The sequence below is a fragment of the Plectropomus leopardus genome, chromosome 18, assembly GCF_026936395.1.
Source record: "Plectropomus leopardus strain MGB_pleo_1.0 chromosome 18, ASM2693639v1, whole genome shotgun sequence".
Taxonomy (NCBI): domain Eukaryota; kingdom Metazoa; phylum Chordata; class Actinopteri; order Perciformes; family Serranidae; genus Plectropomus; species Plectropomus leopardus.
Window position 1 is genome coordinate 23,667,366 of NC_142193.1, and position 16,136 is coordinate 23,683,501.

The window sequence follows — 16,136 nt, forward strand, 5'->3', positions numbered from 1 at the left end:
ATTAGTCAATGACTTGATTAGTCAACTGACAGAAATGATTGGTGGGGGATTTTTTTTGGGTCATTCTTAATCAAAGCAAAATTATTTGATGAGTCTAGTTCCTCAAATGTAAGAATTTGCTCATTTTTAGTCTTACATAACAGTAAAATCCCATGGGTCAAACTCCCCAAAACACAGAGAGCAAGACTTTATGAATGAAAACTCATATGTTGATTCATTTTTTGACATCAGTTATGATGACCATGCGATATTTTCAGATTTTTTGTGCACCCACCACTGAGTGTATGTACTTATCTCTGAAAGTTGTTGGTGCTTCCATGTGAGCTCAGCTGTCACCCCCTGCAAACACACACAAAACCAGTGGTAGAAGAAGTATTCAGATCCTTTACTTGAATAAAAGTACTGTTAAAACTTCACAAAAATACTCTGTTACATGTAAAAGTCCTTCTTTGAAAATGCTACTTCAGTAAAAGTCAGTACAATCAGGAAATATACTTCAAGTATGAAAACTAAAGTATCGAATACAGAAAAATCTTCAAACAAACAAACAAATAACACAAAAAAAATACCCCACCCAAAAAAACTAAATTTTACAAAAAAGAAAAACCTTAAAATAAAATAAACTAAATTTTTCTTTAAAGAAAAAAACATCAGAAAAATATCAAAATCATTTTTAAAAAAAATAGAAAACACCCCAAACTTCAAAATAAACAAAGATAGAACACCTTAAAAATACCTTAAAAAGAAGAAGAAAGATCCTAAAAACTCAAAATACTTAAAAAATATTTATACAAAGACATAAATGCTTCTCAAAATAATTGGCAATTACATTACTTTTCTGTGAATTGACTGATTTATATTGACTGATTTTGTATAAACCGTTGCTTAATTAACTAACAACAAAACATCATATTTCACTGTTGTACTTTACTTTTCTTATGTTTTTTTAAGTAAAAAGTGTAATCTGTAAGATAAATGTAGTGAAGTAAAAATACAATATTTCCCTCTGAAATGTAGTGGAGTGAAAGTATAACGTGACATGAAAATAAAACACTCAAGTAAAGTACGAGTACACTGAATTCATTCTTAAGTACAGTACTTGAGTAAATATACTTGGTCACATTCCACTACTGCATGACACACACACAGTCAGAGGTCAGAGGTCATGCTCACCGACACCTCAGCTGTGACCCCTGTGACTTTAGGGCAACTCTTATTTTCAGCTGCTTCACTATAGATCATGTGGTCGGGCCTATAAAGGGTGGAGGGCGTTGGGGTTGGCAGTCAGTGGAAAGGGTTAGTAGATCACAGAGATATGTCGAGGGATTGGGTGTCTTAATGTCACTGGTCACGTTGTATTCTCAAAACTATGCTCTCCATGACCCTCAGGACATATTATAAATAACCCCCTTGCTCTTCTCCCTCCTCACTGGAAAAAAAGGAAAAAAAACATTCCCATGACTCCCCTCTTTTGTATGGATGAAAAGATAATTCACCAACCACTGCAACTGTCAAGCCTCTGCTCAGCCAATTGCGTCTCTCAGCTGAGGAAAACTCCCAGTTCCTGTCATGTTGTGAGCAGAGGCGGAGACAAAAAACAGGCTGAGGCCAATGGGAGTGAAGCTCATGAATAATGTGACAGCGCAGACCCCGCATACACCAACCCAGCCTTCTTCCTGCATCTCAGTCTGTGGGCGTCCTGTCCCTCAATCTGACAGCAAACGCATCAAACCAATGCGCATCGCTGGCGTTTAAGTGGAGCCGCCGCCCCCTTTTCCTCACTCTCCGCTGGCTGCGTTTTCTGGACCGACTGCGACAGCTGCTAATGCGTTGTTCATCCTGGTGAAGTTGGGACAAAACCGAAGGGTGAGTTAAGAGCTGTGTCTTGTTGTTTTTTTTTAAATTTCCACAATGACAATAGTCGGATACTTCCTCAACAGGCGGGGGCGCGCATCAGGGACGCGGTGTCCTTTGCGCGTGTCCGCGGCTGCAGTAGGTGCCTGATGTCACGTTTCGTTTCACAACTCATGAGACACAAAAGACGATACATACAGCAACATGCACAGTCAGCCGGGAGTTTTCCTGCTGGTTTTATGGTGCTGTTGTCACCTGTCGTGTTTGGAGCTGCTGCTCGTGCGTCCGTTATTGCCCGATATGGGAAATATTTTTGATAGAGCCTAATTTGGGTCTTGCCCTTTCCCAGATCCGTAGGCCTACTGGATAGTTCAAATCAAAATATCTGTAAAAGGGTATGAAACTGATGAGGGTATGATGGTGATTATTGTGACTGCATGTCAATGTGAGCGTCAGAAATTCACAGTAAAGCATCCATAAAGTGGTGTCCCAAACAGGTGAGGGTTCCCACAGAGAGCCCGAGGGAACCCCAGGGGGTCCCCAAAGAAATGAGCAGAGCCCAGATGTTCAAAAAAATGTAATCCAGTGTTTTGCTATCCAGTACCAGCTAATCCAGTTTACCTTTGTACCAGTTTTTTCAAAGCCACATTAGGTTGGATCACCCTGATCCAGATTCAAACTTTTCAAGATTACCAAATCTAGAATACTGTTGCTCTAAAATGGGATCATTTCACTATGTAAGTAGCTATGTGAAGAACAACAGATGTTTTCTTTTATTGAAAGTGTCAGATACACACTCCTGAGCCTGTAGACCAACCTCTGAAGTACTCTCAGAAAGAGGAACTGACTGGACGTGCAATAAGGGATGCCATTGTTTTACACCACGCTTGATTGTGTCATTGAAATTAATGCGAAGTGATAAATGAAAGATGAAATAAATTTAGTTTTATATTGTTTGCTATTTGGGGACAAAATCGTTCTTATTTTTCTTAACTGTACTGAAAGGATTAATAAGTGTCCTAATGTCCACTTTATCTACTTTATCACTGTAACGCTCAAACAAATAAAGTGCAAAATATAAATAGATGTGTATGTACTATATGATTGTAGTTTCCTGAATCCACCCCTCTGCTGGGATCAGGATAATCCGTTGTTTTTTTTCATCAAAGGTATCAGTAGAAAAGTTTTGAACAACATAAACTGAAGATTTGATCAAATCCAAGATTAGATCTCTCTAATTTCAGATTAGTTTCCATTAATTAGTCTCTTTTAAAGGTCCAGTGTGGAGGATATAGGGGCATCTGTTTGCACAAATGGTAAATAATATTCAGAACTATGTTTTCATTGGTGTATAATCACCTAAAACTAAACGTTGGTGTGTTTTCGTTTCTTTAGAATGAGCAGTTTATATGTACACACGGAGGCGCTCCTCCATAGATAATAATTCAATAATACACCGAACCAAAGATGGAGCCGTTTCAATCCAGTGGAGCTGCTCGCCTGGTGGAAATGCTAAAAGAGTTTTCTAGCCCACGGGTTTACCTCCACGGTAAACACACAAATCAAACACTAGAAATAGACAGGGTCATTTGTGTTTTTCTGTCAGCTGCCATATTTCCTTTGAATGCTACTAGATGCAACTAAATCCTGCACACTGGACCTTTAACGTCCCCTTAAAATCAGAAAAGTGTTTTGCTTTTTGGTTACTTCACTTGGGTGTTTTAACTTTACAGAATGTGCTTTTTGCATGTAATTTGAAGGATTTTCAACAAGTTATTTGAACTTATTTTGTGGGGGGAAAAACATATCAAACGCACAATAAATTAGAAATACTTAACATTTTGTTTGTTACGCTCTGATGCCAAGCATAGAGAATTATACAAAATATAAAAAGGTACTAGCACAAAGTATGTAAAAATATAAAATAGAAATACGGTTATAATAAAAAACAATTAGCACTAGTGTGTAGATATTTGAGATTATAAATATTTATAATGTGCTGAGAGTGTAAAGTGTGTAAAAAATATATAAAACTATGCGTTATGCTGAAATGCGATGTATCAAAAACTAGGATGTGAAGTAAGAAATAGAACATACTGTATGTGTATGATGCAACAATGCACAACACAATATATAATGAAGTACCACGAACAAGAATATATACAGTATATATAACACGAGGGAGGGTTTATTTGAGGACATGTTTGTGTCAAATTTAAACGGCACTTTTCATCAGTCTTGTTGTGTTTTATCTTTCAGGAGAGACAATGACTGAATGTAAACTCTGATTTGTTTACTGCTATCAGCAGCAATTCAGCACAATCAATTAAGAATTTAAAACACTGATGGGATTTGTGATGAGCAGTGCAAAAAGGAAAGTTGTGAGAGTATTTCCCTGAACCCAGTGTGTGCAGTGGTTTTGTTTTTTCATGTCTCAACTTCATCTGATTGCATCATTTCATAGTAGCATATCAACAGTGTGATTGGCTGGATCAAGTTTATACCTGATCCGGGCCCTCGTCTGCGCTTATCTGCATCCTTGCTTACACCACTCCTCAATTTTTCAAGAAGAAGCTTTTCTTGTGCATCTCATACTTAGTCATTGGGAATGCACTCCTCGCTTCATTATTCTGTTGAAATGCTTTTCCTGCCAACTTCCTCTGTCGCAGTGGGATGCATTGACTAGAGTTATGAGTTATTATTGTGCATGTTTGTTGAGGAAGTTTAGGTAAAATTTCACTAAGTAAACCTGTAGTTTTTGTATACAAATAGACGTGTAGTTTATGGTCTTTATAACTGTACACGTGTGTGTTGTGTAATCAGTAGTAGTAGTAAACAAAAGAAGCCCCTTGATCATCTCGGATTATAGTCAGAGCGAAGTAGACAAACAACACACACATAAACGCTGGATTCCTATCTCTCAAAGGGCCACTTCAGTGTGTTTCCTACATTATAAATATGTCTGAAACACACAGTGTATTCCCACAGCTGGATTTTAAAAAAGAAAATTGTAAAAGACTTGAAAAAGGTTGGGTTTGAAAAAAAACATCGCAGTATGTTGTGAAATAGGATGTGTGGCTCTTTGATGACATACCTGCAGATGTGTGAGGAAACATTGGTCAAGAGAAAGTTTAACTGTTGAAAAAAAATGTGTCATTTACTCATCAGGATTACCCAATACTGTATTCTAGAGAAATTTCTATGAATAAGTTAGAAATTAGTCAGAATCATTCAGTTTCTGTTATCACATGCCATTCGTTCAAATGGATATTTAGGATTTTTTTTTTTTAAAGTGGGGCTGTATGAGGTATTTATCTATAGTCAGTATATTACACACAGTAGATTGCAGTAGTTTCAAAAATATTCAAATTGCCTGAAATACCACCACATGTGAATGTAAAAACTTTTTTAAAAAAATAAATGGGAGTTTTTTCTAAATTGATGTGTTTCCATCAGACGTATTTTATATTTGCAATTTCAATTTGCGCAATTCGAGGGTTAATGTAAACCTGCCTAGTAACAAAATCTAACCAAAGCATTTAAGGCAGCGGTAGACCAACAGCTCCACCAAACTGCGGTTTTTGTCAGTGGAGTCTGTGGCTTTAATGAGAGCGCAGATGAAAAACTGAGGCTGTTAACAGGCTCGCCGTCTGAACAGTCAGTCTGATGGAAAGGTGAAGTAGTTTAAGTATTTGAAATATAGCATACACTTCAAAGGTTATGAATCATTTTCGGCAGGACTTGTTTTAGGTGTCTAATTTACATTTGCTATTATCCTTCACCCATAGCAGTATGTTGCTTAACTTCCTTGTTGGACTCCTGCCTGCCTCTCTAAAGCGGGTGCCGTGCTGACTCACATCAGCTGTATTTAATAATACAATGATATACACACCCACTTCCAAATATCCCTTTAAAATCTACATCATTGCAATTGTAATAAATGTTTCCGTATCCCAGGATTAATGGGATATCGCTGAATTTCTTTGGAATTAAAACAAAGAGCAGTTTTTGCGTGAAAGAGACTTTTGGTAAATAAGTTCAGTAAGTGACAAACATGTAAAGTGTATAAACTGATAAAAGGTGCTCCCTTCTCAGCTGAGTGTGTTTTGTGTTTACCCAGCATGCCGCTGGCTCGCAGCCTCTCTGTCACGTCCCTGTCAGGGCTTGAAGAGTGGGACGAGGAGTTTGATTTGGAAGACGCTGTTCTTTTTGAAATCGCGTGGGAGGTCGCGAACAAAGGCAAGTGTCTGTTCGTGTGTTTACATGTTTGATCCTTGCTTGTGTGAGGAAATGGAAGAAAGAGTCAAAAAACGTTACTAAAAGTAGTTTTTCCTTGCAAAACCTATAAAGATAGTTTATATAGTTTGTATGCACTGTCATGTCTAATCTTGTTTATTCACACAGTTTATAATCTTTTGGGAAATTCTAGTTCGTAAAATCGATACGTCACCGTGACGTTCCACACGTATCAGGTTGGATCACATTATATCTTTGCCTTGATTTTGTGTGCGTACGTGTGGCATGTTTGCTGCATGTGTGAAGTTGGAGGCATCTACACCGTCATCCAGACCAAAGCCCGTCTGACCGCAGAGGAATGGGGGGAGAACTATTTCCTGGTGGGTCCCTATGTAGAGAGCAACGTGCGCACACAGGTGGAGCTGATCGAGCCCACCAACCCCGCGCTGAAGAGAACCATTGACAAGATGAACTCCAGTGGGTGTAAGGTACTACCACATGTACACAGTGAACACATACGCCTCTGAGTTAAGTCTGTATGTTCCACTCAAGGACAGAGCTTCTTACTACACGTGGTTGGAGAGATTAAAGAGTGAGATTTGTGAATGTGCGCTACACTTTAAAAAATGTTCGAGATCATCATTAGCCCCGCTTTCATGTCCGACCCAACCACACGTCTCTAAACCCAGTGACATTTCCTCGCAAAGGTTAGAGGTTGTATCAGTGTCTCTGTGTCTCTCTTTCAAAAACACACTCCAGAAATAGATAACTGCCAGTGTGTGTGTGTGTGTGTGTGTGTGTGTGTGTGTGTGTGTGTGAGAGATACTTTTAAAGCTTTGTGCTGTGTCACTCTGGACGTGCTGTGGAATTATGGGTCAAGACGAGGAGTCGGAGTGGGACTATTTTAAAGTGATAGTGCAGTCTTTTCAAAGTGTCTGGCTATCTGGTTTACCTTAAGTCACATGACCTTAAAGACCAGGGCAGACCAGCACCAGAGTACAAATATTTCAGTTTAAAGCAAAGTTTTCTTAAAAGATATTTAGGGCCTGTAGTATAACATTAAACTAAATCCTCTTTCCAGTTTATGCCTGCCCCACGTCAAACGGCTTTTAAAGCGATTTTACTGTTGATTGCAGACAAATTTTCAATGATGCACTAAAATGAGTTTTATCTCAGTTGGTGCACGTTCCAACAGTTTGTTTAAGGTCATGTTTTATACTATCTTAACCCTCTTTGGTATCCTGTTGCCTCTCTGTAACATACCTATCCTTCCTGTTTACAGTCAAATATGTTGCAATACTTGGAAAAAAAAGAGCCAGGGCCCTGAGCAAACCAGCAGCACTATATATATATATATATATAGATATATATATATATAGATATAGATATTGACATGACTTTCTGTAGGCCCCGTTAAATCCCTTTTTTGGGGCCTTCCTCTCATGATTCAGCCCATTAACTCTCTCCACAATAATGGTCTAAAAAATGTCTCTCTCTGTCATTTTAAAATCTTGAAAAACAGATTCACAATAATAGATGAGTAGATTTTAATTTTTAATTGTTTAATGCACTAACAGAAAATTACTGAAATGCAAATGTTGCCTTGAAACATTGTGCCATTATGGAATCCCACCATAACAGTTTTTGGTTTTGTGTATTTAGGTTTATAGCATAACAGTCGTCATCATTTTCCTTTATTTCTGCACAATAACCTAAGATCCCCAGTCTGTATGTAGGTAGTATCTTTAAAGTCTTTTGGTGTATGGTAGGCACTGGTTATACTTGAAGTTTGAGGAGACGTACTTTGACTGCGATGCTGCGTCAAAGTTAACCTTGGATAGTTTGTTTGGAATATATTTTTGATAGTGGAATTAAAACCTTGCCAATAAAGTTCTTTTAGATTAGAGACACAAGGACGAACCCATTTATCTACATATAAAACAAAACATGGTTAACGTAAATAGCTGATTAATGTATGTAATAAAAAAGAGGAGTTGCTGCTGCAGCTGCAACTCCTTCTGTTAAAATGAATATAAATATGTATTCTGTGGCTGTTATAAATTATATATATTTTTCTTAACATTGGAGTCGTTTATACTATTCTTACTGTAAAATGATGACTCGACTCCCCAAGTGATCGACCACAAAGCATTCAGCTTTCCTCATGAAACTGAATCAAAGTAAAAATGGTAAAAAAGGAAAGAATGTGCCCTAAACCATGAGTGGTGTTTAGCATTAGGGCTGCAACTAACAGTTGTTTTCTGGATAAATAATTTACTTGTTTGGTTTTTAAAATAGTGAAAAATGTTGATATGTGTTTCCCAAAGCCCAAGATAACATCTGAAAATGTACTTTTTTGTTCAAATCCCAAAGAAAATCAGTTAACTGTCATAATGGCCTAAAGAAACCAGAAAATTTTCACATGAAAAATTTGCTGGTGACTCCTTTAATAGTCGACAACAAACTGATGCATTTTTTCAGCTCTATGTGCTAAAAAAGAATAACTCACCCTTTTCTTCATTTTGCCTGCAGGTCTATTTCGGGCGGTGGCTTATCGAGGGCAGTCCGTATGTTGTTCTGATTGATGTCGGGTTCACCGCCTGGTCTCTGGACAGCTGGAAGAGTGAGCTGTGGGAGCTTTGTGACATCGGTGTGCCGTGGTTCGACCGTGAGGCCAACGACGCCGTGCTGTTTGGCTTCCTGACCGCCTGGCTCCTGGGAGAGGTCAGCAGTTCACACTCAGAAGTGACAAGAATCTCTGTGAAGATTAAAAGCAAAATGTTTTATCTCTGTTGTGTCAAGAGGAGAGGTTGCATAATTTATATTTACGTGCAAATAGAAGATGGATTATCTGTAGGCCCTTGAAAAGGTCTTAGAATAGATATCCAAATAATCTAAAGGTTTGAAATGTCAAAACCTTGGAGGACATGAAAAATAAGATGTGTTTGAATGCACGTTGGTTTGTACGTGTGTAGTCCATACTGACCGTATTTTCTCCTGTATCACAGTACGCAGCCCAGAGCGAGGAGCCTCCGCACATCGTCGCCCATTTCCACGAGTGGTTGGCCGGTCTGGGCCTGGTGTTGTGTAGACACAGACAGCTGCCGATCGCAACCATCTTCACCACTCACGCCACACTGCTGGGACGATACCTGTGCGCTGGGAATGTGGACTTCTATAACAACCTTGCAGAGGTGTGTGTGTGTGTGTGTGTGTACATTTTAGTGTGCAGGAATGTAATAAAATAAAGGAGAAATAAGAGAGGGCAGCCATTTCACAGTCAAGTTGATACTTTTTAGGCAAAATAAGGCAGATATTCAGCAAGTAATCGTACTCACTCTCTCCGCAGTTCAATGTGGATAAGGAAGCCGGCGACAGACAGATCTACCACCGCTACTGTTTGGAGAGGGCGGCTGCTCACTGTGCCCACGTCTTCACCACTGTGTCACAGATCACAGCCATCGAGGCGGAGCACCTGCTCAAGAGGAAGCCAGGTGTGTGAACTGAAGCGTGAAATTCAGAAACGAATTATCCTTATTTGTCACTGCAAGCAGGTCTTAATGCGCGGGGACGAGATCTCTTTCTCACTGCTTACTTACTGAATGTCTCAGTGTAGCATTCTGAGGAATACAATAATTTATCTATCTAGTTAGATACTTACCTAAAGTTAAATGGATTTATCTGTCTCTGTAGGTACGTTTTTTTTTCCATGTAATGCCCTTTAACTCTCCCATGATCCACAGACATTGTTACTCCAAACGGGCTCAACGTAAAGAAGTTCTCAGCCGTGCACGAGTTTCAAAACCTCCACGCTCAGAGCAAAAATCGAATTCAGGAGTTCGTCAGAGGACACTTCTACGGGTCAGACACCATGCGACGCTCACAGTTTTCTCGCTTGTTGCATGTTTTTTAATTGAATTAATTCTGTCTAATAAGAAAGAGACAAATCCAACTCAGAGGAGTTTTGTTTCAGAACGTGTTGACTGTAAATGCTGCGCTCCTCCAGCTTGTGACGGATGTTGGTGTGTGTTTGATCAGGCACCTTGACTTCAACCTGGACAAGTGTTTGTTCCTCTTCATTGCTGGAAGGTACGAGTTCTCAAACAAAGGAGCCGACATCTTTTTGGAAGCTTTAGCCAGACTCAACTATCTACTGAGGGTAAGTGTGCGCTGTGTAGCTGTGTCTACAGATGTAAGCATGTATTCAAGTGAGTGAGTGTGTGTGTGTGTGTGTGTGTGAGAGAGGGACAAAGGTGAATCTTAGGTAATCCTTTAGTTCCTCCCATTCTTCATTTGTCACTGTGACCTTCACAGTATTATGGAAAAATGGCCTAATATTCATGAAACCTGGTTGGAAGATGTCGCATAAGCCACAGATGAAACCATTAAATTTTGTAGTTGATCAAAATTATTTTGATTAACATTGCAAAATAGGACACTTGGTCTTGGCATAATAAATGCCATACATCCTAAAATTCAGTCAGTGGTTGTAAAGATCTGTCGTGACTAAATACAGCCAAATGTAGAAATACAAGAACTCCTTGTCACGGTGGTTTCATTGAAGAACCATTAAAATTGTGACGTTTTTTTGTTTCTTTTTTTTTCCAAACTAATATGTTGCTGTGGAAAAGTAAATGCACACATCATGCAATTACCTGCACTCCTACTTACATACAAATGCGAATTTTCTTCAATAATCTCATCAGAAATATTAAAGTAAAATGTTCAAACTTTATGCTTTACAAGAAAAAGCAGTAATATTGACCATGAAGTTTACCACGTGTCATTCTGATCCTCTGTCAGCTTGATCTCATAGTTTTGGAAATACATCCACACATAAATAGAGGTTGTTCTTGCAGATTTGAATATAAAGGAAGAGTGGATTTTTGGCCTTAACGGAGGTCTGCGCTCTCTGAGTGCTGTTTAAGTTGTTTTGTTTTTCTTTTGTTATTGCTTTTACTGATTCTCTTACTGTCTTAATTACCATGTAAAGTGCCCTTAAGTAACTTTTTAAGCATTAAACAAATAAAATCAATTTTTATTATTAAAAAATTCAACCCTATATTCCTCTGTGGTCTGCCTGTTGCAGGTTAATCACAGTGACGTGACCGTCATCGCATTCTTCATCATGCCAGCTCGGACAAACAACTTCAACGTGGAGACCTTGAAGGGCCAAGCGGTCCGGAAACAGCTCTGGTGAGGTCGCTTCTAACGTTAAACAAGGAGATAAAATATCTAAAATAAAACGGTACATTGTGAGCCTGACAAACAAAATGCTGCACTCATTTATACTTGACTTCATCGTGGAAAAATGTTTGCAGTTGTCTTATTTGTATTCTCTATTTGTCCCTGACAGGGATACCGCGCAGACTGTGAAGGAGCGTTTCGGAAAGAAACTTTATGAGTCACTTCTAGTGTAAGTTGAGACCTTTCGGGCTTCGTCATGAAACCTGTATAATGTGGAATTACATGTTTTTATTACTCTATCAAATCAAAAAGATGAAGAGTTAGAAACAACCCACTCAATTAAAAAAGTCTGTTAGGGACTGTTCGTTATTTATTTAGACTTTTTACTGTCCCGAAGCGACAAATGTTTGACTGCATGACCCTCCTCCACCATAAAGAACAGTATTTTTATATTCACACCAAAAGCAGGCAGCAATTTGAGCCAATGCAACAAGCAAACAGCATGGAAGGAGTAAAAGTTATCATTAACCCTTTGAAACCTGAGCAATTTGACTTTGTTTCTTTCAAAAACATGAGCAGACAACTTAAGAAGAACTGAATTAATTAATGAGAAATTAGTCAAGAAAAAAAGTACAAGAAAATTATCAATAAATAAAAAGAAAAAAGAAAGTAAAAAAAATAAACAAACAAGGAAATTACATGAAAAAAGTGCTACACATTTGTAAGAATTCTGCAGCATAATTTTAAATATGTAATTATGATAATTATATAGTTTTCCCTAGCTTGATCTTTATCCTTTTTCTTTTTGCCTACCTTTAAAAAATTATTTTCTACATTTTCAAATTTCTTGCAATTGGTGAACATTTCTTGTTTATTGCTTTTTTCCCAATTTCTCGTCATCGTTAAAACGAGGTGGTTGAGTTTACTCATACTAATAAATATTCTAATGTAGTCAAGCTCCTAAATCAAGCTGCTTTCATCAGTGGGCAGCTGCCGGATGTGTCAAAGATGCTGGACAAAGAGGACTTCACCATAATGAAGAGGGCCATCTTTGCGACTCAGAGACAATGCCAGCCTCCAGTCTGCACCCACAATATGCTGGAGGACAGCAGCGACCCCATCCTTAACTGTGTCCGCCGTATCGGCCTTTTCAACAGCTCTGCTGACCGTGTCAAGGTACATCACACTGCTTCCTACAGCAAATCCACAAATATCTGCCTCAGACACTGAACGGCTTCTCCCTTCTTCAGATTATCTTCCATCCCGAGTTCCTTTCGTCCACCTCTCCTCTACTTCCGATGGATTATGAGGAGTTTGTAAGAGGCTGTCACCTCGGCGTCTTCCCCTCTTACTACGAGCCTTGGGGCTACACTCCAGGTACGACCCGTGCACACTGACAAGGTGTATTTGTGTTTGTAGGCAGTGGTGGAGCAACTAAGTACATTTACTCCTTTTACCCCACTACAGTTCAGAGGGAAATATTGTACTTTTTTACTTTACTACATTTATGTGACAGCTTTTGTTGCTTTACAGATTAAGGTTTTTGCAGAAAAACGTAAGTTTATAAAACATGATATTTGGTTATAAATTACGAAATAGTTTAATCAAGGACAGCTGCAACAACTAGCTGATTAATCGGTCAAACAGAAAATGGACAAAAAATTAATTGCCCACTATTTTGTTAAACATTAAAGTTGTTTTTTTCTCTTAATGTTTTGGGGGTGTTTCTTATTTTTAAAAAATCACTTTTATTATAAATATTTTATTTATTTTTATTTAATTTATTATTATTAGTAGTAGTAATAGTATTTGGATACATCAATTTTTTAAATATAATTTTGAGTGGATTTTCTTTTTTATTTTGAGGATTTTCAGGTGTTTTTTTGGTGTCAGGTGTCTTTTTTCATAATTTAGATTTTTTAAAATTATTGTTATTATTTTGCATTCTTCGGGTGATTTTTTGATCATTTAGAATTTGGGGTGTTTTTTCTATTTTTCTATAAATAATGTGGAAATTTAGGGTATGTTGTATAACATTAAAATGTTAATCAGACTACTGTTTCTGTCACCGTCAGCTGAGTGCACAGTCATGGGAATTCCATCAATCTCAACTAACCTGTCCGGCTTTGGCTGTTTCATGGAGGAACACATAGCAGACCCCTCAGCATACGGTGCGTTTCTCATATTCCTTCTGTCAAATTCTCAAAGTTTGTCTTTAAAAAGATACGCAGGGATAACTGAGGCTTTCTTTCACATCACGCCGCTTCTTCTTTCAGGTATTTACATCCTGGACCGGCGGTATCGGGGGATCGACGAGTCGTGTAACCAGCTCACGTCCTTCCTATTTCAGTTCTGCAAGCAGAGCCGGCGCCAGCGGATCATCCAGAGGAACCGGACTGAGCGTCTGAGCGAACTCTTGGACTGGAGATACCTCGGCAGGGTGAGATTACAAATCCTGAAGACTCACGTTGTTTATGTGTCCTCTTAAAGAAGAATTAATGTTGTTGTCTTTCTTGTTTTCTCCTCTAGTATTATATCTCTGCCCGTCATATGGCTCTGGCTAAAGCCTTCCCCGATACCTTCGTGTATGAGCTTCACGAGCCCACCTCAGTAAGTCAACTTGTGTGTCTTTGGCTGGGAGATGTACCAGGTTTTTATTCTTTATTGTTATTTTATCTTATTTATGCATTCATGAAACCTAAGGTCCAATCCTGTTTCAAGTTTTCACTTCGATCCCTTATTTTCGAGGTGTAGTGATTTAAATCTGCCCCTGTGAAATGGGACATCACCTAAGACCCTATTGCATCATCAGTAGTCGGTAATGCTTGCATTTACGTAAACAGACGTGAAGAGAGTTGCTGGACATTGCATCTACGCCGCCTTCTGCTGTGGTTATTTCTATTTTTATTTCACAAAAGTGATCAAATAAAAAGAATACAGCTTCATTACCAGGATACTGGTGGTGCTGTGGACTAATGTGACCAACCCTGACATAATATCCGTGACTCAGTGATTATACCATGTGGAGGGTTTTTCCTAAATCCTACATGAAAGCGATAAGCTGCAGTTAAGAAGCCAATATTGTCAGCACTCACAAAGCTTTATTTTTTTAGAATAGTGTCCCTGAAGTGAACTGATGACACCCAAATTGAACACTTTAAATTCAGCAGATTTGGATCATAATTCAAAATTCGTTATGTAGCCTATAAATCATCATATTACGCAGATATTTTTTTAATCAACACTAGGAACTTTTTTCTTTTTCACCGCCATCTACTGGCCAGAATCTGGTATAGTCAGGGAGACTAATCAATTATTAATGACTAAATTTACAAACAATATCATATTTACAATATCATTCGCCACTTTTTATGTCGTTATAGTTGTAGTCGTATAGTTATGGACTCCGCCATCCACTTAAGTTGGAGCGATTTTTAAAATCTTCTTCTTGTTATAGTTCTTGGTGTTGACGGCCCTTAAAGTCGTCACATTCCCACCGATTACGACTCCAAAACCTTTTGATTGTCTTTCTCAGGCCTCGGGTTTCCGCTACCCTCGACCAGCCTCTGTGCCGCCATCTCCAGCTCTGTCCCGCCACTCTTCCCCTCACCACAGCGAGGCTGAGGACAACGATGAGGACGAACGCTACGACGAGGATCTAGAGGCCGAAAAGGACCGGGTGAACATCCGCCAACCCTACGCGCTTCCATTCAAAAACAAGTCTTCTGCCGTCTCTGGGGCCAATGGAAACAGCAATGGTGTCACAAGCGATAAAAACTGAAACACACACACACGCTAAACCTCACTAGTAAAACTCTCATCTGTGGCAGTCGTTAAAGTCATCCATGTTCTTTATAAATGAGTGCAGTTGTGTGATTGCGAGTGATACATTTAATATCGACTTGTTGTGAAAAACTGCGTCACTGTCAGTGTCTTCTCAACCTGTTCGTACCTCAGAATTTTTAGAAAAGTTTCTGTCCGTTTGATATGTTTTGGTATCGTTTGAGTTACACCAGCAGCGCAAGCAGTGGTTTGCTTTGTGGAGTAAATACAGCAGCTAGAAAGGGCTAAACGACGGCTCAACGTGGAAATCAGGATTGCTGGATTTTGTAGTGTACTAACACTGGATAACACACTGTAGGTCTGAGGCATCGAAACAATAATAGAGGGTTATTTTGAGTTTCTTGAAGGGTTTTTATACTTGATTAAATAGTGGGTCCGAGCAGGGAACTTAACCCTCCTTTTTACCAGATTGTCATTACACTTTCAAAGCTATTTTCCAGGAGAAAAAAAAGATAATGTAAAGACAGTTGCTGTGAATACCCACACAGGGCAGCCATTCTTTTTACTTGTTCGGCTTAAAAGTGTGTAAATGATACAGCGCTTGAAAGTCCACCTTGTAGCATCTTTTCGCCTTGTTTACGACAAAAAAAACTTCTGAGAATGGAAATAAAATGTAGACACACACACATCACCAAATAGCATCAAAGCCCTCTCATTTTAAGAATAGTGTGTGTGTGTTTTCATTTTATTTCCACGCCTTATTGTATCGCAGCCTTTCAGCGACGATCACCGACGAACAACCTCACACCCCTCTTTATCTGTCTGTGTGTGTGCTTGTGTGGATTAATACTGGGTCTCCATAAGTATTTATTTGTGAAGGGAAAAAGTTGAGACAAACAGATAAAAAGGGACAGATGGCAACCATGAGTGTATTGACTATTTGTAATGGAAGAAGGAAGATGGCAGGCATAGACTCACACTCCCTGTAAGAGTTTATCATTATTTGTTACAATCTTGCACCAAATTAACTAATAATAAAGTTTAAATATATATATATATATATACCTATTAGTGTT

At 38.7% G+C, this 16,136-nt stretch overlaps 1 protein-coding gene across 1 annotated transcript; it reads left to right on the top strand.

The window, feature by feature from the left end:
* Window positions 1-1,705: 1,705 nt before the first annotated feature.
* On the top strand, window positions 1,706-16,124 carry gys1 (glycogen synthase 1 (muscle)). The gene is made up of 16 exons (XM_042504836.2): window positions 1,706-1,866; window positions 5,975-6,093; window positions 6,397-6,578; window positions 8,623-8,814; window positions 9,099-9,284; window positions 9,440-9,584; window positions 9,834-9,951; window positions 10,129-10,249; window positions 11,180-11,286; window positions 11,447-11,506; window positions 12,261-12,453; window positions 12,528-12,654; window positions 13,353-13,448; window positions 13,554-13,717; window positions 13,807-13,887; window positions 14,813-16,124. The coding sequence occupies exons 2-16, from the start codon at window positions 5,976-5,978 to the stop codon at window positions 15,056-15,058; spliced, it is 2,136 nt and encodes a 711-aa protein (XP_042360770.1). The 5' UTR covers window positions 1,706-1,866; window position 5,975; the 3' UTR covers window positions 15,059-16,124.
* Window positions 16,125-16,136: the final 12 nt, after the last annotated feature.

Coding starts and splice junctions, on each gene's coding strand:
- gys1 (XM_042504836.2), top strand. CDS start 5,976: ATGCCGCTGGCTCGCAGCCTCTCTGTCACGTCCCTGTCAGGGCTTGAA. Junction 6,579..8,622: donor TGAACTCCAGTGGGTGTAAG/GTACTACCACAT, acceptor TTTTGCCTGCAG/GTCTATTTCGGGCGGTGGCT. Junction 9,952..10,128: donor GTCAGAGGACACTTCTACGG/GTCAGACACCAT, acceptor GTGTTTGATCAG/GCACCTTGACTTCAACCTGG.